At 41.5% G+C, this 21,101-nt stretch overlaps 1 protein-coding gene across 2 annotated transcripts in view; it reads right to left on the reverse strand.

Moving 5' to 3' along the window:
- The window catches only part of Pde7b (phosphodiesterase 7B), a 318,247-nt gene that overhangs the window by 27,142 nt on the left and 270,004 nt on the right, over nucleotides 1-21,101 (reverse strand). For both annotated transcript variants that reach the window (XM_021174159.2, XM_021174160.2), the window contains 5 exons: nucleotides 17,883-18,034; nucleotides 15,369-15,432; nucleotides 13,353-13,448; nucleotides 10,675-10,775; nucleotides 8,953-9,084 (listed from right to left, as the gene is read on the reverse strand). In XM_021174159.2, coding sequence (XP_021029818.1) covers nucleotides 8,953-9,084; nucleotides 10,675-10,775; nucleotides 13,353-13,448; nucleotides 15,369-15,432; nucleotides 17,883-18,034 — 545 coding nt within the window. The remainder of the gene's footprint in view (nucleotides 1-8,952; nucleotides 9,085-10,674; nucleotides 10,776-13,352; nucleotides 13,449-15,368; nucleotides 15,433-17,882; nucleotides 18,035-21,101) is intronic.

Genomic DNA, 21,101 nt, shown 5'->3' on the forward strand with positions numbered 1-21,101 from the left:
CTGCATTACAAATGTCTGTGAGATGATCCTGGGCCAGACGGCTGAAGAGTGATGCTGCAACTTCCTGATATACTGGGGCTGTATAGGTAAACTGCTGTCTCTACAACTTGTCTCAGTTTTGGAAGATGTGTTAGGCTCCTATATTTTCAGATAATGTTGGTCATTCTCAGATTTCTGATGGGTTGAAAGACTAGTTGTATTCTCATAGCCAACCCAGGCTATTTAGCTTGAGAGAACATATCTGAGAAGATAGTTTTCAGATAGTATACAAGCCAAACAAGGACATAACAGATAATGGATTTATAAGCCTTTTTAAAGTTAGGATAGATAACAGTGTTCTAGTTAATTGACAAAAAATATGGACTGGGTGTTAGGTGTGTCTTATACCTTATAATTACAAAATGGTAAAAGTTGTGATCAATTTATATTTGAGAGAAAAGTTTTTTGTTTTTTTTTTAAATTTGGACAGAAAGGGTAAATTGTAGCAGAATTTCCCCCCAATTAATTTAAATATTAATACAAGAAGAAGCCTGTGATTGACAGGGAAAAGGAAGGCAGAACGAAGAGTTTCAGAGACAGAAACAGGGTCAGGAAGAGAAGAGAAGGATACAGGGAGAGGAGGAAGGAAGATGGAGTAAGAGAAAGATGATCCAGATTCCGTGTGGCTTTAAATAACCGCAGGTAGCTACAAATATCATAAAAGGATTAGAATGACTGGGATAACTTGTCTAATCTAGGTGGGCAGCTTGTATCATTATCAACTGGCTCTAAAATTATTGTGTGGGTGTCTTTTGAATTGAGAATTTATTGACATATAAAACTAACTGTTAATTATAAGCTTTAAGAGTTTTGATTTACTGGGTTAAGGGGATTTGTGACAGCTAGCCGCAGGGGGTGAATGGCTGGGAAGGTACAAGAGGCTCTGAGGCAGGTGAACCGGAGCTGGGAAGACTGCTGCCTGGGGCTAACCCTGGAGGCAGCGGGACCCAGACCTCCAGGGCAGAGAGTAGCTGGGTATAACATGGGATTTTAAAAAATATTTCCAGCAACATATGTATATATACCTGTGTATGTAAGTGTGTGCTTCCTTATATATGTGAGTGTGCCTGTGTATGTATGTGTGTGCCTGTGTCACCTGTGCTTGTACCTGTGTGGAGGCCAGAGAAGTACACTGGATATTCTTTATTGCTGTCTGTCTTATTCCAAGAAGGCTGTCCCTTTGAACCTGGAGCTAGGCTGGTGGTGAGCAAGCCCCAGACAGCCTCCTTCCTACCTCCAGTGCTAGGGTTATATTCATGTATTGCCACACCCAGCTTTTCACTCGGTGCTAGGAATTCAAACTCTAACGTCCTTATGCTCACTTAGCAAGTGCACTTACCCACTAGGCCATTTCCTCAAGTCCCAGAATTTTAATGGCATATATTTATATCTGTGAAATCTTCTATTATAATATTACCATCATTCTCTGCAACAAAAATAGGGCTATAAGCTGAAATTCTAATTTAAAAATTTTTCCTAATTTGGGCCTATAAGAATTAAATAGTTTTCGAGATTGAGTTTATAGTGAAATTGTTATTAGTAACTAACTGGCCTTTAAAAGCACAGGAGTATTGCAAATTTGGAAAAAATTATGCTAAGTAATCAAAGTTATTGGTGTTCATTTTAGGAGAGCCATGTGGGTGGGATTCTGGAGCCTCAAGCAAAGGAGACAATTTGATATTTCTAAAGGTTCAACCTCAGAATAGGTAAGAGGCATGCCTGTCTTCCGTAAGATGGAGAAGGGTGATCGTGTGAACTGGCTGAGGGAGTAGAACTTTGACTTGATAGCCTCGCTGGCCAACTCCAGGCAGGCTAGTGGGAAGGTCTGAGCATCGGCTCTGTATACTGTTCAAGCCTAAGCACTGCGTACAGGCCTTCCTGCATTCCCAAAAGCACACATGCACGTTTGGAGATTTCTGCTAGCCACGACCACCATGGAGGACAAGGGGCATGTCTTATTCATCTCTGTACCTTAGCAGAGGCCACAGTGCCACACAAAGAAGTAAATGCTTGTTGAATTGGTCAGTATGAGCAGTACCTGCACCACAATGTTTAAAGGTTTAAAGAATTATTAAAAGAAAAGGCAACAGGATTTGAATTTTAGGCCAATCTCTGGCAGAAGCCAGACTTGGAATGTTCTGTTGTGAAATCCTTAGACTTTTGTTCAGGGCAAAGATATTTTTAAATTATTATAGCAATTGGCTCTTCTTCATTACATGTTTGCAGATAACCGGATAAGTGACTCCAGGAGTAAAAAATGAGGTAGTATATGTTAATTGCAGAGCATACGTAAGACCATTATAAAGAATTTTAAAATCATTCCAACCCATCCTGCATAGATTACTCAGTTTACACGACAAACATCAGGAAAACCAATGGAATATTCACTAACACTAGCCATGTGCTGGACACTAACAGAGAGTGAATCCATGCCAGAGATTGCTGTCCATCTGAGATGTGGGCATCTCACCAGGCAATGGCAGTTTTGATGTTACACATGGGAATAAGGAAAGAGAACACAGCTTGTGCAGGAGACACAGGGAGGATGGATCTTTAGAGGCAGGAGATTTCAAGGAGGAAAAGATGTGCAAGATGAGATAGGAGGTTGAATGAGCCAGAGTGGACCCAGAGATTATATTCCTTACACTTGAGCAGAATACACCACATGATAACGCTTTTGATTACAAATGGGCAGGAGGAGGAGGAGTGTGTGGAGACCTGACACAAGAGATACTTTCTAACGCTCGTCTCTGTTTGATTGTATATTTTGTTACAGAAATGGTCACATTATAAGAGACCACATGCTTTGCTTAGTTATTTTCTATTTTGTCTGGGAGAATGTAGACATTTTTATTTGCTTTGGTCATCTTCTGCATTCGGGTACCTGGCATATATTCACAAATATTCATTGAATGAATGGAGGAATGAGAGATGTGTCAGAGAAATAATAAGTATTTCTGATTTGTGATTTACTGAGGCTGGAAGGGGATATGGTGGGAAGAAGGGCTTGGTGGAAGGAAGGGGATATGGTGGGAAGAAACCTATACACAAGGTCTGGCTCTTTACACAATCTTGGAGATCATCTTTAACAGGAGTCTGCGTGGCCGGAGTTGGGTTTGAGGAAACTCCTCCTGGCTGCACAGTAGGGAAAGTATTGTGACCACGCAAAACCCAGTAATGTGGTTACACAGAGGCAGGGAGAGGTCTGTGTCCCGAAACAAGGAAATCAAGGGTCACATCAGACCCTTTCTAGGAACACAGAGATGGCAATGGCTTGCCCTGCTACTGGAGCAGCCCTGCTGTGATGGGCGTATCTGACCTTCACAGCGGCTCATCCCATAGTCCCAGAAAAGTAAACTGAGAGGAAGAAGAAGACAAAGTTCAGAAATGGCCAGTGGGCTGTGAACATACGATAGGATGATCCCACCCTCATGTCCCTGATACCCTAGCCAGTTTGGGAAAATATATCAGGCAGTGAAAATATAGCCAGTTTGGGAAAATATATCTGTCTGCCCTGGAGAAGGGTCACTTCAGCAATTTCACGTTGTCCCAGTGACAATATGTATTCATATCTCAGACTCCACACATTTGCAGTTTTAGAATAGTCTTTAAAATTTTTTTTTACCTACTATTTAGTGTATGTGTGTGTGTACGCACTCGCGAGTGTGCATGCGTGCTGTGTGTGCGTGTGTGCGAGGTAGTCTTCTGTGCACGTGCATCTAGAGCTTACTGACTGACCTTAGGTCCACGAGAGTGGCAGAGTCTCAGGCTTCCTCTGCTTCCCCTGTGCTGGGGTTAACCAGCTCTCATGTGGGTGCTGGGGATTCAGGTGCTGCCTCTCATGCTTGCCTGGCAACCAGGCAAACCATCTCCTGAGCCCAAGAGTAATCTTTACCTTACTGCTGAAGGAATAAACTTCCACCTTTGTGGCCCGAAGAACTATTAGAATTTTAATGTGGAAAACCAAAACCCTTACCACATTGACGGCAAAACAACCCCCCTCTGTTTTTCTTTTCTGAATTACCAATTACAGTATGTCGCAGAGACAAAAACAATCTCTTTGATTGCTGACATTTAATAAACCACCAACACAGGTTTTCAAATTAAATCAAGAGGCTGCCTGTCAAAGAGTATGTGACACAGCTGAAAGAGTATGTGACATTGCTGCCATGTAAGGTAGCTTTTCTTCCTTCCTTCCCTCCCTCCCTCCCTCCCTCCCTCCCTCCCTCCTTCCTTCCTTCCTTCCTTCCTTCCTTCCTTCCTTCCTTCCTTCCTTCTTTCCTTTTTCTTTTTTTCTTTTTTCTTGTTGTGGTAATGGGGCTTAAACCTAGGGCCTTGTGCAGCAAGGCAATCTCTCTATAACTGAGCTATAGCCCCAGTTTTCCTTTTCCTTAATATTTTGACACGGGGTCTCTCTAAATTGCCCAGGCCAGCCTTGAACCTTCAATCCTGCTGCTGTCATCTCCTTGGGTAGCTGGGATTGCAGGCTGTGCCACTGTGGCGGGCTGTTCCCATTCTATTTACTGCATGCTTTCTCTGATGGGAATACTTAAGAGTGATGTTGATAAACTGAGAGTCTGGTATCCAGAGGTCAGATGCGTCCCCTCTTTTAAATCTCGAGGATATGGGAAGAAAAACAACATCGTGGATCCAGTTTGTGCTTTCATTCTTAATTGCTCACAAAATGACTCTGGAAATAACAGTTTCTGCCTGGCTCTCGCCTAACAAACCGAATGGTCTCCTTGGAGACACCCCTAAGGCCTCGTCTGGGTGTCTCGGAGGAAGAGGAACATCTTGAGTTCAAGATAAGATCTTGGTCGTTGACAAACCTCTCATCCTGCTTTAGAGCTGCTTGACTCTTCTTTCCTTCCTTCATATATATAATCTGCTCAAACCAATTTTGACTCTTCCTCACAGAGTTTAATATTCTACCCAGAATACCTTTTATCCTGCAGAAGTTGTAAGACTATGAATAATCTTTCTTTCTAATTACATAATTGAGGAGCAGCCTTAGAGACATTGCTCCTGAACTGTCAGCCTGGTGTGTGTGTGTGTGTGTGTGTGTGCTCGCGATTTAGTCATTTAAAATAAAAGGGAAGCCAGGCAATGGAGGTGCATGCCTTTAATCCCAGAACCCAGGCAGGAAAGGATCTCTGTGAGTTTAAGGCCAGCCTGGCCTAAGACTCTACAAAATGAGTTCCAGGACAGCTAGGGCTGCACAGAGAAACAGTGCCTCCAAAAATCAAACCAAACTAACGAACTAACTAACCAACCATCTGAAGTTTAAATTGTTAACCCACACCCCCAATTGCCTGAAGCAAATGGCTAGATATACCACCTACACTTCTACTAAATATCAGAGAATGGGATAATTGTAAAGTTTCATGGGAGGTTTAATCATTAAATTATCTATGTAGCCATCTGTACGTAGTTAATACGTAGATAGGACCTATCAAGAAGAAGTGCATTTTAAATGAAACTGGAGTCGACTCTCTTTGTAATTGTGGTAACCACTCTTAAATCTGATGCATACACTTTGCAGGTCACCAAGCCTCTCTGTGCCTCTGTGTGTATGATGAATAACGTTGGCACGTAGGACCATAGACAGTGATTGCTGGGGTGTTCCTCTCACGTGCTTCCGTCCCTCGCCTTCCTCTCACGTGCTTCTGTCCCTCGCCTTCCTCTCACGTGCTTCCGTCCCTCGCCTTCCTCTCACGTGTTTCCGGTCCCTCTTGATCTACCTTCCTTGACAAATGACTGCTTTCACTCCGAGTGAGGCGCTGGGAAGGAGTGCCTGCAGCGTCTTCACATTGCCCCTGATTGGCAAGTCAGCTTGAGAACCTGGTCTAGACTGCAGATGATGAGATGGGCCGGTGCCCTCTGCTGACCCCACCTCTGCTCCAGCTGCCCTGGCTCTCACCTTATCTCAGGGCAAAGGCATGCACCACCGAGTGGGGCGTTATGCCATGATCTGCATCAGAACTGAAGGAGAAGCCATCAGAGGGAGGAGCGGAGGCGGTCTTACACTTTATTTACCGTCAGTCTGGACTACAGTGAAGTCACGCACAGGGTGTTCTCACAGCTGCATAAATTATGGCTTCTCTCCTATGTGGTACTCTTGTTGATTAAATGTGTAAGCAAGTGTATAGTTTTTGTGCTTATTTGTATTTGTAACTTGTACAATGTTTTTGAGCCCTCTTCTAAATTGTCCCATTCCAGTCTCCTTTTTCCTGTCAGGGATCAGATGACAAGATCGTTGTGTCTTCTGGAGAGAGCAGTATCTCACTTTACTGCACCAAGAAAAATCTTTAAAAAATTACACCTATATATGTTCTTTAGCTAATTCTTCAACCCCCTTTCAAATTAGAATTACATTTGTCAGGATAACTCTCATTTTGAGCACTTGAATTTGAACTAATGCTTAGGGCAGAGAGTATGTCCTATTCATTTTCGGACTCCCAGGTTCCCCACTGATCTATGCAATAAAAAAGTCACCAGTTAATAACATACGAGACTACATTTTGCATCGAAAATCCTGGAAATTTGATTGTATTAGAATATTTGCTTTTAATAAAGAGAACAAAATAAAAATTACTAAACATGACCTGTACTTCTAAAACTTTGAGTAAACAATTTATTATAGCTGGATGGTGGTGGCACATGCCTTTAATCCCACCACTCAGGAGGCAGAGGCTGGCAGAGCTCTGAGTTTGAGGTCAGCCTGGGCTAGAGAGCAAGTTCCAGGACAGCCAGGGCTACACAGAGAAACCCTGTCTTGGAAAACAAAACAAAACAAAAAGAATTTATAATTTGAGAAAGTCTTCAGTACCTGAATCAGATCGGAATGTCTGTCTTGAGATTCTATTTTTATTAATTACTGGTAAGACTTAACTCTTTGTTATTAATAATATCTAACATCTTTGGTTTTATGGTTTTAGCATCTGGAATACTTGCCTCTGATTTGTCTGAAGGAGAAAACAGTTTATATCTCTCAAAATATTTATCTCTGTGTGTGAGTGTATGTGTATATGAGTGTGTGATTTTGTGTGTGTGTGTGTGTGCAGGCACGTGGGTGTGAGTGTATGTATGTGTATATGAGTGAGTGAGTGAGTGTGTGTGTGTGTGTGTGTGCAGGCACGTGGGTGTGAGTGTGTGTATGTGTATATGAGTGAGTGAGTGTGCGTGTGTGTGCGTGTGCGTGTACAGGCATGTCCACATGTGCAGGTCAGAGGATAACTCTTCAGAATCATTTTTCTTTGATTTGATTTGATTGGATTTGATTTGATTTGATTTGATTTCAATCATTTGCCCCCTTGAGGTATGTGGGTATTGAACTCAGGATAACTCAGAAGTGAGCGACTCTACTCACTGAGTCATTTCTCTGGTTCATATTGTGTCTTTTTATACACTACATGCTAAAGTGTACTTTTATAACCTTTATTTTAAAGTACAAATGAGTCAATACCAGTAGAAACTTTGTTGTTATGATTTTGTAGGATAATAAGAAGCTAGAATGATGTAGGTTTTCACATTAGTAGGGATCGGTCAAGCAGCCACAGCTAATGGATGTCCTTTGTCTCGTGCATGCATTTGAGAAAGTCTGTGTTGGCAGGGACAGAAAGTTTCCTGGGTTGTGGGGGTTGGGTAACTCAGGACAGTCATTTATTTCTTCCTCCCTATTCAAAGGTCTGTGTTTTCATCAACCAACAAAGTTAGCACCTGAGATGGGTTTTGGAAATAAGTTTCATTTTGTTTTGTTTGTTTTGTTTTGTTTTGTTTTGTTTGAGACAGGGTGTCTCTCTCTCTATTGTCCTGTCTGTCCTGGACCTGTTTGAAACCAAGCTGTCTTTGAACTCACAGGGATCCTCCTGCCTCTGCCCAGCTTTTTGGTTTATTCTTAAGCTCACCATAAAAACAAAACCAACAAAAACCAATTGTATCTGTAAGTGCTGGCTGATTGGCTGGGGGTCCAATGACAAGCACAATGCTGGCTTCTATGTGCACACTTGGTTGGAGAAGGGCTTTCTCCAGGTTCCACTGGTACTTTATTGGAAATAAGTAAATTCCTGAGCTGAAAACTCCTGCTTAATGGAGCTGTTATATGACCATCTATTAGGAGCTCTTTTTTATTTTTAAAATCATACAATTAAAACAAAATCTAAAGTTGGAATGGATGACTCCCTGGTATGAATTCCACTGAAAACTTGCATCAGTGTACAGCTGAAATTCTAGCACTTGAGAAGCCGAGGCATGAGGGCTGAGAATTTGAGACCATCTTGAGCTACATAGTAAGTTTGAGGCTAGTCTGGCTCATGTGAAACCTTACCTCAAAACAAACAACAACAAACGAGAAGGTTAAGAGTATTTTGAGAGTAGTGATATAGGACTTAATATCTTAAATGATATCACTGGTAAGAGTTCTTTAGGCCAGCAAATCATACTGGGGAGATAATTTAGAACAACAAAATACATCTCTTATCTTTTAACATAGCTTTTACTCCAAGGCCAATAAAGTTTAGAAATGGGTCCAAAGACTCAAATCTGAATTAGAACCAAACGTAGGAAATAGGTATTTAAGATCTGTAAGATACGGCGTAGGGATATGACAGTCTCCATGGAGATACATACTTTAAGCCACAGGAAGGTAAGTTCATGGATCCTGTTGACTTAGGACCGTTTCAAAGCTACTTTGGAACAAACTGAGTTTTTTGAATATCTTTGTACATCAGCTTAGCTTTCTTCAGGGGATAGCCTGGCTCTAAATCAAACCATGATCTTTGGATGTGGTCTGCTTCACTGAGGTTGACCTTCATCGAGGGCCATCTTTTAGGGCAAGAAGAAGGCTCAAGCTGTGTACTTATGGCAACTGACTCCCCATTCCGCTTTTTAATTTTTAATTTTCTTTTCTCTTACCTGATACAGGTTGGCAAGATGGTGGTTAGTTTTGATCAAAAATGGCTGGTTGACCCCTGGGTGGTCCACGTCATGAGCTGCTGCAGCCAGTAGTCCAAGCATGATGTCCAGAGGTGTGAGGAAGCTTGCCAACTGTTAAAAAAATAAAATCCAGAGATTGATTGTTATCTGCCGATAGAAGGGCAGTTGATGTGTCTAAAGCAAACAGAATGAAGTACTGTTTGAGCCTGCTAGCCAGACCTCTGCTCATAAGCTTTACCATTGCAGTGGTGTAGCCTGTGGGGAATAATGATGGCTGGTGGGCAGGAGAGGCAGTGCAACCAGACTCACCCAGAAAGTAAATTGCAAATGGAGAAACGACTTAGTGAAAGGAACAAACAGACATAAAGAAGTATTCATATGTGTTTCTTTGTTTAAAACATTCATTTAAAAAATTACTATTCTCTCTGTCTCTCCAACACCCCCCCATGTGTGTGTGTGTGTGTGTGTGTGTGTGTGTACAGGCCTGTGCATCCCATGGCATGTGTGTGGCCTTCCACTTTGGGATCTGGGGACCAAACTTAGATTGTCAGGCTTTTGCGACAAGACCTTTTACCTACTGAGTATCTAACCTGCCTGCTCTTAATCCTTTTTTTAAAAGCCCATATTAGGGACTGGACCTAGGGCCTCTCCCATACTTGTCAAGCACACTACCACTGAATTTAGCCCCCAGCCCTGGTGCATTTTAACAAATATATGTCTTTGCCATCTCTTTGAAAGAAGTAGATTGAATTGCAGAATTTGCATACTTCCTCAATATGGAATCAATAAAGGGTCGGGATGTATGAGAATCTTTAAATTTTGGCCAACCAGGAAAACGAACATGACACTGGGAAGTCTGATTTAAAAGGTGGAAGTATGTGATGTAGATTTTGGACTGCTTGGAGGCTGGAAAGGCCTTTGGCTTACAGGTGTGCAGCATCCTTCCAGCGTCACCCCAGGAAGCCTTTGTGTTTAGTGGCTTATGCTGAAGCATCTATGTATTTAATGAATTACTAAAATTGATGGAACTAAGCAGATTCTTGGGTTTGAATATTATTTAAAAAAAAACTTCAAGAAAATTCCTACTGTATATTATACCAAAACTCTATTTTTTTTAATAGTGAGGAACTGCCTTGATTGTAACAACCATTGTATCACACTATCATTATGTCTTTAATTCTCTGACTTTGGGTTGGTTCATTGCATCAGAGCATGCTTGCTAAGAGATATTGGACATTCCCAGATTTTCCTGGATTCTGAATCAAAATTTCCCATTGGCCAAGTAGAAACTGGACTTGCAACTGGAGCTTCTGAACCTATTTATTGGTAAAAAAAAAACACAAGCTGGGAAGTCTTTTCCAGTTAAGCTCAGTGCTGGCAGTGTTTATGGTAAAAGCCCATCGCAAAGTGGTGGTCTTTGGGACCACTGAGGAGATGTAGGCTGGGTTTTATTTTTCTGGCCTCATGCAGCCTTAAAAAATAAAATAAAAAAAAATCAGTGAACTATGAAAGGAAATATCAGAAAATCCACATCTCTTTTCATGGATGTGATAAGATTTTCAGAGTGGACACTGAAAATGTTAGTATACATAATTTGCATTCATATTGTGAAGGATTCCTAACACTGGGTACTTTGGTGCTAAGCAATATGCTGACTTGGCATCTCCCAATGGCTGAGGAGGCTACTAGGTCTTGCTTTACCTTTGGCTCCTTCAGGTAACAGTGCATGGCCTGGGTGACGTCGGCTGCATGGACAGCATTGTGGTATGGGTTGTGACCGTGGTAATCCTCCTGAACCATCACTAGGAGGAAACAGAAAGCTTAGTCAGCTAACATCACGGTAAGAATGGCATAGCAGGTAAGACTGACTTGAGGTGCTTCTTGCTTAAAAGTATCAGAGCTTCTAAAGTGCACAGTCTGAGGAATCCTTTAAAAAAGAAGGTGGGCTGCAAGCCTTGCCTGGCATCTTGGGTGTTTGTAATGGGGAGGAAAGGGAGAGAAAGGCCAGAGGATCTGTGCAGTTTTGGGAATTTTTCACCTCTTCCACAGATCACCCCTTTCTGGCATCTCATGAAGGCTCTCATTCACAGGAAAGATAAATATGGAGAGGAAAGGACTACTTTATTTCATACCATCTTTCAGTTATCTAAAGTCTGTTGCCATTAGTAATGTGCCATAGATGATGCTCTCTTTCAGCGTCCTTGTGTTTTGGATTTCTGCTGTCCAGTGATTGGATTACCACTTGAATAACAAACAGTCATCAAAACAGATCTTAGCCTCCGGCAGGTAGCTATTCCAGAGCTGCACTGAGCCAAGTGGGGCCTCCTTGGTTCATGTCTCCCCTATTTGGAGCATCATCTTTCATGCCCCTCCAGTGCAAAGCAGGAAAGTACCACGTCCATGAAAGGCAATGGTTTTGGTTTGCTGCTTATAGGAGAAGCCAATACCCGCTTCAGCATATAGCCAAGTCAATGCTTGGATGAAATATATTCAGTGTGTATAGAGTGTCCAGACTTACAATGGCCATATTCATTTAGTGTTGCTTCAAACCTGGCTCCAGATTCTGCTGTTAACTCAGATGCCAAGGCTGTATTTCTTACATGTTTTGGGGGCACACATGTGTCCAAAGAATCTGTATCTCTTTAGACCAATCAACATTATTTGGCCCCTTTCACGGCCATTACTTTGCTCAGGCAATTAGAATGCAATCAGCCTGAGGTTGTTTATGCCTCTGGAAAGGAGCCAGTTTGTGGCTGGTTGGTTACACATGTCTCTGCTATGCGGCATGCACTTTTTTATTCAGTAGGCTTGTTTCATATCATATGTAAACTCCAGCTCTGACACTTATCGGTGATGTGTAAATTACTTAACCATAATCCTCAACTTTCTTAGAACAATGCCCTGAGTCCAAGTGTCGCTGCCTTTGAATGGTCCATGTGTTAATGCATGCAGTCCTTGGAAGAGGATGCAGGAGAGGTAAGTGCCATGCCTGGTGGCGGGTGCTGCTTTTATGTTCCTTCTGATGGTACCGAGTCAACTTTAGAATTCCTGGTCACACTGTCACATGACAAGTGTGGTTTGAACCGGAAATGTACTAAATGGCAGAGGCAAGCAACCCGGTGACTAGGAATCTATTTTGGAGAATTCATATGAGGAGATAAGAAAATTCACAGAACCAAAGAGGAACTGGGCTGCTTTTAGAGAAAAACCCATGGCCGCTGTGGTGGCATGTGTAAAGATGGCGGGCTTTGACCTGCATGCGACTTGAGGTCTATCGCTTACTAGTCATTAGCCTTGGGAAAGTAGTGAAACTTCTTGGTTGTCCTTTATAACTGGAACAAGTGGTGATAACAATGTCCAGCTTGTGGGTTTCTTCAAACAATTAGAAGTGATTTACCTAAAGTGTTCCACCCACAGTGGTGGAATGTAAACTGTCGTTAATAATTCATTTTAAGGATTTTCAGCAAATTGTGTTGTGATCATCATTATCTCATTGGGATTCTATTAGTATAAGAGCATGTCAGAATTGTCCTGACACCTATATACCCTTGGTGGTCTTTTTATAGATCCTTAATTAAGGACACTAGTTGGTTACTCAATACCAAATGGTCAGCCCTGAAATGATGCATACAAGTAACATTTACAGCAGGCTGTATTTGTGCATTTAGGAATATGAATGTATGTGTGTGTGTGCGCAGTGTGGTGTGTGGATATGTGTGTGTGTGTGTGTGTGTGTGTGTGAGAGAGAGAGAGAGAGAGAGAGAGTATTGTAAGCATAACACATTAAGCTAACAACTCATCAATGACTTAGGACAGATAAGTTATAGTTAAAAAGTAAGATTAAATCCATTAAGATTAATTTGAGGTCTTTTTTTTAAAAATCATGCTGTGGTTAATACTTTATTGATTGAAAATTATTTTTTTTGAGGTTATAATATATTTACATCATTTTTACTTCCCTTTTCTTCCTCCAACCCCCCATATACTTTTCTTTGCTCTCTTTCAAATTCTCTCTCTCTCTCTCTCACACAGACACACACACACACACACACACACACACACACACACACATCCACACACCACACTGCACACACACACATACATTCATATTCCTAAATGCACAAATACAGCCTGCTGTAAATGTTACTTGTATGCATCATTTCAGGGCTGACCATTTGGTATTGAGTAACCACTAGTGTCCTTTGTCCCCTGTGAAGACTATCTCTCCCATTCCCAGCTTTCCTTGGTTATCTGTTGCTGTCTGTGGAGGGCTGAGGCCTCGTGGGCTGTCTCCCATGTCTTGTCTGTTGAGTCCTCTGTTCAGCTCATGTTTGTTGATATTTGTGGTTGTATAGGGACATGCAAGAAAAAAGACTTACCCAAAAACCTGTGCAAGGTCACCATATCGAGCTTGAAATGGTGGATGAGCCCATGGGAGTTGAAGAGGTGACACAACAGAGTTACTAGACTGTTCCCTGCAGAGGAATAGGCACTCACATTATTTTTATTAAACAACCAACCAACCAGCAACAATAACAACAAAACCCTAGCAAGACTGAAAATAAGATTTAAATTCTCCAAAATAAGGTTTCTCTGATAGAATAATTCCCCACTTTTCATTTGAAATTATATATATTGCAATCTTTTTCTAGGTTTCTCATATTGTATATATAAAATTAGCTCCCATCTTCTTATATCAGAGGAAAAGAAATTATTAAATGAAGGAATTTGTTTACAGAGTATGTATGTGTAATTTTAAAAACACATGGACCCTCAAAATATGCTTTAAGTCACTTCCAATTTATTTTTCACTGTAGAGATCTTTAAGTCACTACATTATTCAACAATAGTAGTCCATTCGTCCTATGACACTTATCCAAGAGAAGACTGACTGAGATACTTCACAATTCAGGCAAGAAGAGCTGCAAAATTAAAGCTATAATAACAATATTCAAGGTTTATTATAAATTTAGTTAAAGTATGAATTATTAAGATAAAGTCTCATTATATTGTAGTCCAGGATAACCTCAAATTCATGTTTCAATAGCCTCAGTTTCCTTGGTGTCACCATGCCTGGGTGACAGGTATTTTTAATACTTAAAAAAAAGTATTACAGAGATTATTTAAGATTTTGCAATGGGTCAAGAGGTTGCCCAATTGTCTTCAGTGGAATCTGAGTGTTGCTAGAGAACATTTGTTTCAAGTTACTGGTTCAGTGGATCTCCACAAATTTGATTATCTTGGTGCTATTTCATAACTCTTTAATAAAGATAACAGATAGCACTGTAAACAATCCTTGTCCATACACTTATAACTGAAGTTAGTCTTGTGGCATTTCACAGCTGTTTATAAAAGAATGTTAGTGTGTCTTTGTGTGTGTGTTTCTTTTTGGTTTACTTTTGAGCTGTTGTGATAGGTTAACGGCAGGCTAATGAACAAGATAGACAAAACCTTTGATGACTTCATTTCCCATTTCTGTATCAGTCACGATTATACGTTTTTCAAATACCACTTAAGAAGTTCTTTTTCTCGCTGCTAATTTCAGATATCAGTACCCATTTCTAGCTGATCCAAACAGGAACACTGAAACACGGACTCCACCCATAGTGTGTATTTCAGTTAGCTTTCCATAGAGTAAACATCCAAGTCCTGATGTGACACTGCATATCTTATAGCACATTGCTTGTCAACTCAAACGGTGTTGAGAAAACTTTGGGCAATGACTTGATGCACACATAAGGCAGGTGATGGGTCAGACCAACATCATCAACGTTAAATGACATCTTTCACTGCCTAACACTATCTATACTTTTTAGTAGGTGGAGTAAATTGTATTTGATTATTTTGTTAGGTAAAGCTTTTATTAGACTTAAGACATGAAAGAAAGACTTAATGGGAATGTTTAATTTTCAGCTACTGCCTAAGCTTTTACTTTTCCTGGAAGTTGCTTTCTTCTGATGATGCCAAACTTAGCCGAGCAATCCCTGCAATGGGCAGAGTCAGCTTAAGAAGCGGCAGTAAGCATCTTGTCAGTAAGAGACAGGACGAGTCGGATGTGCTTCTGTGAGCTCACTTTTCAGTGACTAACAATGAGTCTGGACATTTGGACATGACCAGAGTGTGCTGTGAGGAAAGAGTGCAATCTGTGGTTTCCTGGTTCTTTAGAGATCACAGTTCAGGAGGAAAGCATCCTAACATGCTAAGGTCAGATTTGGTCCCCCTTCTTTATCTGTATTAATTTCCCCTCCCTGGTCTGCCCTGATTGACTATAGATTTATGAAGGTGGGAAAAGAAAGGGGAAAAAGCAATTTGTCTCAACATACAAATTGTTTCTCATGAGATAAATCCACTTTATGGTGTGCATTTTAGTGAGAATTCTTTGGGGGGTAACTTACCATTTGTCAAGCGATCAAACAAGAAAATGTCGAAGTCCCACGTTCCAACTTTGGAGAGCATGTGCTGAGAAGGCAAACAAAAATAATGCCCAAGTGAAGCTCACGGAGACGCAAACACTTACTTCTAGACATGATGATTTGGACAATTAAAAACTTGGAAACTGGAGCATTCTACTCTATGTACAACGGATTTGGGGTAAACCAGATTTTGCTCCATTCACTAATGTCAGCTCAAGGGGCAGGCTCTGAGTTTAAACTACCTGGTCTATTATCAGCCACTTTTCTTCCTGCTGTTGGACCTTCATTCCATCCTTAACTTCTCTGACTCTCATCTGAAAAACTGTGGCTGCTACCATCTGCATGAGAGGGTTGTTTGTAGGGGTAGAGTAAGGTAGTGCTATGTGCCTCAAGGGCCTGTCACGGTACTTATTCACAGGGAGCACAGGTACAGGTGTCTGTTAAGCCAGGGGTGTGTGCTGTAGGGAGAAGCTTTTCCACGTTTTTGTTTTTCCTGTTTGTATTTGTGGTATTTGAGATTAAACCTAGGCTCTCCATGCCAGACAAGAACTTGACCACTGAGCTACAGCCCCAGTTCTTAGAATAAAAACTTGAAAACAGAGCGAAAAACATTGCTGAGCACATCATGTGCTTAGGGTGGACTGCATGCAAAATTAACTGGATAGGAAACCGAACAGTGAGGAACTGACCTTGCCAGATAATTTGAAGACCTACTGTGTATAATGAAGACTTTTTTTTTTCTTTATTAAAAAGTAAGCTGTGTTTAGAATTAAATGTGACATAAGGGTTGAGGTAGTTAACTCTTTCTGTACCGTAGTTCCTACAATTCCATCCGTCTCTTGTTGAAGACAGTTGAAGTCACTAATGCAAGGACTAACTCAGGATTCTCTCTGCCCCTGAGTGATTCTGTGTCCTGTGAAAAGTCCAGTGCCTTCTATGGTTTGCTCATATGACTTCTCAGCCCTCACAATGTATTCAAGAAACAAAGGGATAATTGTCTGTTTGGAGTGAGTCTTTACCCAAATCCTCCAATGTGAAAGGCAGGGTCAGGCCCTGTCTTCTGTCAGGCAGACTTCTGGTCTATTATTTTTTTCTATAACTCAACATCACCTTTAAAAATGTGGCTGCCTAGAGGAGAGAACTCACCATGTCTGTCACTGACAGTGCAGTGTTAGAAGTTATTATTGATCTCCTCTCAACAAACCAGCCAGCTACCCACCACCTGCCCATCAGCTGCCCATCAACCACCACCTACTAACCAACCATCTACCAACCAAACACCAATCGCACATGAAACACTAACCAACCAACTGACCAACCAACAGCCACCAACTACCAAACAACCACCAACTACCAACCATCAACCAACTACCAATTAATCAACAACTACAAACTAATCAACCAACCAACTTACAACCAACCACCACCAACCAACCACCAACTGCCAACCAACTAACCAACCAACCACCAACCAACCACCAACCAACCACCAACCAACCACCAACCAACCACCACCTACAACCAACCACCAACCAACCACCAACTACCAACCAACCAGTGATCATTTAATTTCACCCTTGGGATGTTGTAAAGTCTTATTAAAAGCCTTTTATCATTTTATAGACAGGATATTGGAATTTGGTTCCTCTGACACTATTTATTGTTCATTTTTAGTGGCATATATGTAGCAGTATATATCATTATATGGAGATACTATGTATCATGTAAGCTACACATGATTACTTTTGACCTTTGTGTTAAATGGTGGCAAGTTTAACCCTGAAATTTAAATTTCTTTGGCAACTTAGGCTGGAAGTAACTTAAATATTATTTTGAAACAATCACACATTGAGTTCTACCTCATTAGATCAATGTAGAGTGAAAAATAATTTATTATTAGGAGCTTTTTGAGTGGCTTAAAAACATCAATAGGCTTAATATGTGCACTGAGTGCCTAATGCAGAGTTGAGTGTTGCTAAGTACTGGAGATATTTCCAGTTGCCATTACACAAGGCAATTTGGTGGATTTAGAGATTTCCTTACACCCTGTGTAGTAGTCTTCCAGGCCAACATTTGCCTTTGTTTGGCATTGTATAAATATGTTCTACAAACTTATAAAAGTGGAAACAGCTAGTGTGTATTTAGCATGAGCACTTTAAGCACGGGGACATGCTTTCCCTCAGGATTGGGTGTGGAGCTCAGTGACATACTTACTTAGCTTGCATAAACCCTGGGTTTAATCCCCAGAACCCCTTACCCCCTAACTACAAAGATCGAATGTTATATCTAGAAAATCTTTAGTTACCTCTATGCAGTACATTGTTCTATAATCTTCATTTGGTGTTTGAGAAAATAAGTGTAGATGTGCTAAATAACAAACCCAAAGTCACAAAACCCCTGAGAGGCAGAGTAGGGTTCAGACTCAGGTGCTGTCTGCAGGGGTAAAGGCTCTTGGCCACTGCCTGCTGCAGAGAGACTTACAGGTAACTGGCTTACCCTTGCTTGCCCAAGGTAGTCTTCATCCAGCAGGTGGAGAGGGGCCTGCGGTATAATCCCTCGGAGAAGCCTAGATGCATGGAAGTATCTTTGAAAACTTAACAGTCTTTTCACCTTTTTCTTGGTGCCAATTTCCCCTGAGTGTGTTGTATCTGTGGAAAGGAATCATAGGCAGAATTCATGTGTTTAAAAAGAGGGATCATTTCTCTGAGTAAAGAATAATATATTCAAAGGAGAGACACTTAAAAAACACTTTAAAGGCTAAATCAAGTTGAATATGGTCTATTAACTTGATGTTGGAAATTCTCCTAATAAATGAAACAAACAACCAAATAAACAAGTGATCTTCCTGCCATTTCTTTCCTCTGTCCCTCTGGCTCTCTCTTCTTTTGGCAGGGTCTTGTATGTAGCTGAGGCTGACGTCAAAATCATGATCTTTCTGCTGAGGCTCTTGAGTCCTGGGATTGCCACACGTAGCTTAGTTTTTGTTACATATTTTGCATACACTTTTCTTATGTAATTTTGGATGACATGAACTGTATGAATTAAAAACTTCACGTTTTGGTTCGTTCATTTCTTCTATTCTCTTCAGATGTTAGAAGGCGGCTGGGAGAGAAATGTTTCCTGTTTTCTGAGGAATATCATTGACTAATGAGCAATGCTACCAAAAAGCAAAGAGGACGCATGGCCTGTGCCCTGTGCTCTCGTGCACTGGGAGGTGTAAGGGCTTTACTGGGCGGCAGAGACCAATCATGCTCACACTCATGTTCTGTGGACCTCCCAACACTTGATGACATTGTGGTGACTGCACAGAAACGGGACAGGTACCATATCTGGACGTCTCTTAAAGTATGTCTTATCTTAAATGAAACTCTCCAGCCACTCTTGAGCCACACAAGCGATGTCTTCAGCAAAGTTTAGATGTGGAGTCTGGTAGGAAAATGTATAGCTGATGTATAGAGTAATTCATTTTCTTCCATGTCTTCTCCCATCTTCCCATTTCCCCTATGGCACTCAAAATTACCACTAATGAGAAAAAGAAAGCCGGAGCAACTCCGAACAGTGAATGCCCATCTGCAACTCATTACTTGGCTGTATGGAGCATGGAAAAGCATAATTCAGGGCCACAAGACCAGCTCTGCTCTGAAAATGCTGCCTGATTAAAATTACTAGTATTTAAAGCCAATCTAGATTTTAACCCGTGGAAGAGGCAAACATACACGTGGAGATAAGAAGAGAGTAGCTGAGGTTGTGTTTGGGCCACATCTCAAGAATGCTACCTGTAACTTCATTCTGCAGACAGCTTCTCCTTTCTACAGTGAAACATCAAGTGAAAGTGCTCATTCGCTTACTAAACATAAAAAGTCAGAGCCGGGTGGTGGTGGCACATGCTTTTCATCCTAGCACTATGGGCCAGAGGCAGGTGGATCTTTGTAGACCACCTGTTCTACAAAGGGAGTTCCAGAACAGCCAGGGCTGTTACACAGAGAAGTCCTGTCTGGAAAAACCAACCAACCAAAACAAGCAACAAACAAACAAACAAACAACAAAGAAATCCGAATACCTTTTATGGGATATTCACTGTTCTAGACATTTCAGTGAGCAAAAACAAGATCTCTGCCCTCTTAGAAGGGACATGGCAGAGAGAGATTGACAATGTGTAACACAAAAGAAGACAAATAATAAAAATGAAGATAGATGTAATGAGGGTAATAGTTATGTGTGCACGCACGCGAGCGTGTGTATGTGTGTGTGTGTGTGTGTGTGTGTGCACATGCTCACAGAGAACAAGGGATCAGAAACTCCATCTCAGGAGCAGTCAGCACTGGCTTAATGAGAAGATAGAATTTCACTTAAATTAGAGGCACTGAGGGAATTAGCTGAGTAAACACCTTGGGATGTACCTTCCAGGTATAGAAACTGGATCAACCAACTACCAGGAATGGGGGCATGTCTAGGCTTTTGGAATGAGCACTGAAAGGAAGGAGCAGTCCCTGTGAAGAGGACAAGGAGGGTGTACTGAAGGATGAACTCTTGGAGCAGAGGCTAGCCTGGGAAGGAGATGTCTCAGGAAATTATTGAAATAGCCCAGTCAGGAGTGCTGACTGCTGATACTCAGTGGTGGCAGGGAAGGGCAGTGACAATTCTGCCATTTCAGTTTCTTTAAAAAACCCAGAACTGTTAAAAGAATATGTTTTCATTTTAATCTCAGGTGTGGGATACAGGGCTGCTTCAGATTGTCCGGAGCAGTTGACTAAGATTTGCCTCGGCAGGGGCAGATTCTGCCAGTGGCAGATGGTTTCTTAGATACTGTGACAGTTGGAATTAAGGGGACTTCTCAGAGGATATATACATGCTAGGGCCTCCAAGAGGCGGGATGGGTTGTTGATTGGTTGATTATTGCTTGGTTGCTGTTGGTCATGGTTTGCTAAGTAGTTGTGCACAAAGGAGAAAGAAGAAATTAGATATCCTAATGGTGAAGATCAAACTCACCTCAAGGAACTTGATATTCCTAATCATCAGGAAATGGTCTAACAATAATGTCACCCCCTTTCCTTTCTATCCTTTTCTCTCTCCTATCTAGAGTTCAGAGCTCGGAAGGGTGGGAAAAAGGTGGAAAAGGGTGGAAGAAAAAAAGAACTCACAAAGTAGCAAAAGACAGGCTACAGGAGAGAACATAGACATGGTGGAGATATGAAAGCTATTTTAGTTCTATCCAAGCTTTTTTGCTAGAATAGGTAGGAGAATGACCTGCTATCTCTTGAGATAGAGAAGGCTGCAGTGGGCCAGTTTTTATTTGGATGTCAAGTCCAGAGCTTGAGAGAGAAGGCAGGGCTAGAGGTACCGGGTGAGACTCAGATGAGGTCAGTCAGAGTGAATGTAAACATCCATGAGAATGACCAAGCCTGAGGTGTGGAGTGACTCCACCTCATCTTCAGAAGGGTACAGAGAAGAACAGAATTATGGGAGATGAGGAGGGGGAAGATGGAAAGCAGGGTAATGCCATTTCCTGGAAGCCTCTGAACAAACACAGCAGTGTGAGCCACTGAGTACTGACTGAACAAGCACAGCAGTGTGAGCCACTGAGTACTGACTGAACAAACACAGTGGTGTGAGCCACTGAGTATTGACTGAACAAACACAGTGGTGTGAGCCACTGAGTACTGACTGAACAAGCATAGTGGTGTGAGCCACTGAGTACTGACTGAACAAACACAG

The sequence above is a fragment of the Mus caroli genome, chromosome 10, assembly GCF_900094665.2.
Source record: "Mus caroli chromosome 10, CAROLI_EIJ_v1.1, whole genome shotgun sequence".
Lineage (NCBI taxonomy): Eukaryota > Metazoa > Chordata > Mammalia > Rodentia > Muridae > Mus > Mus caroli.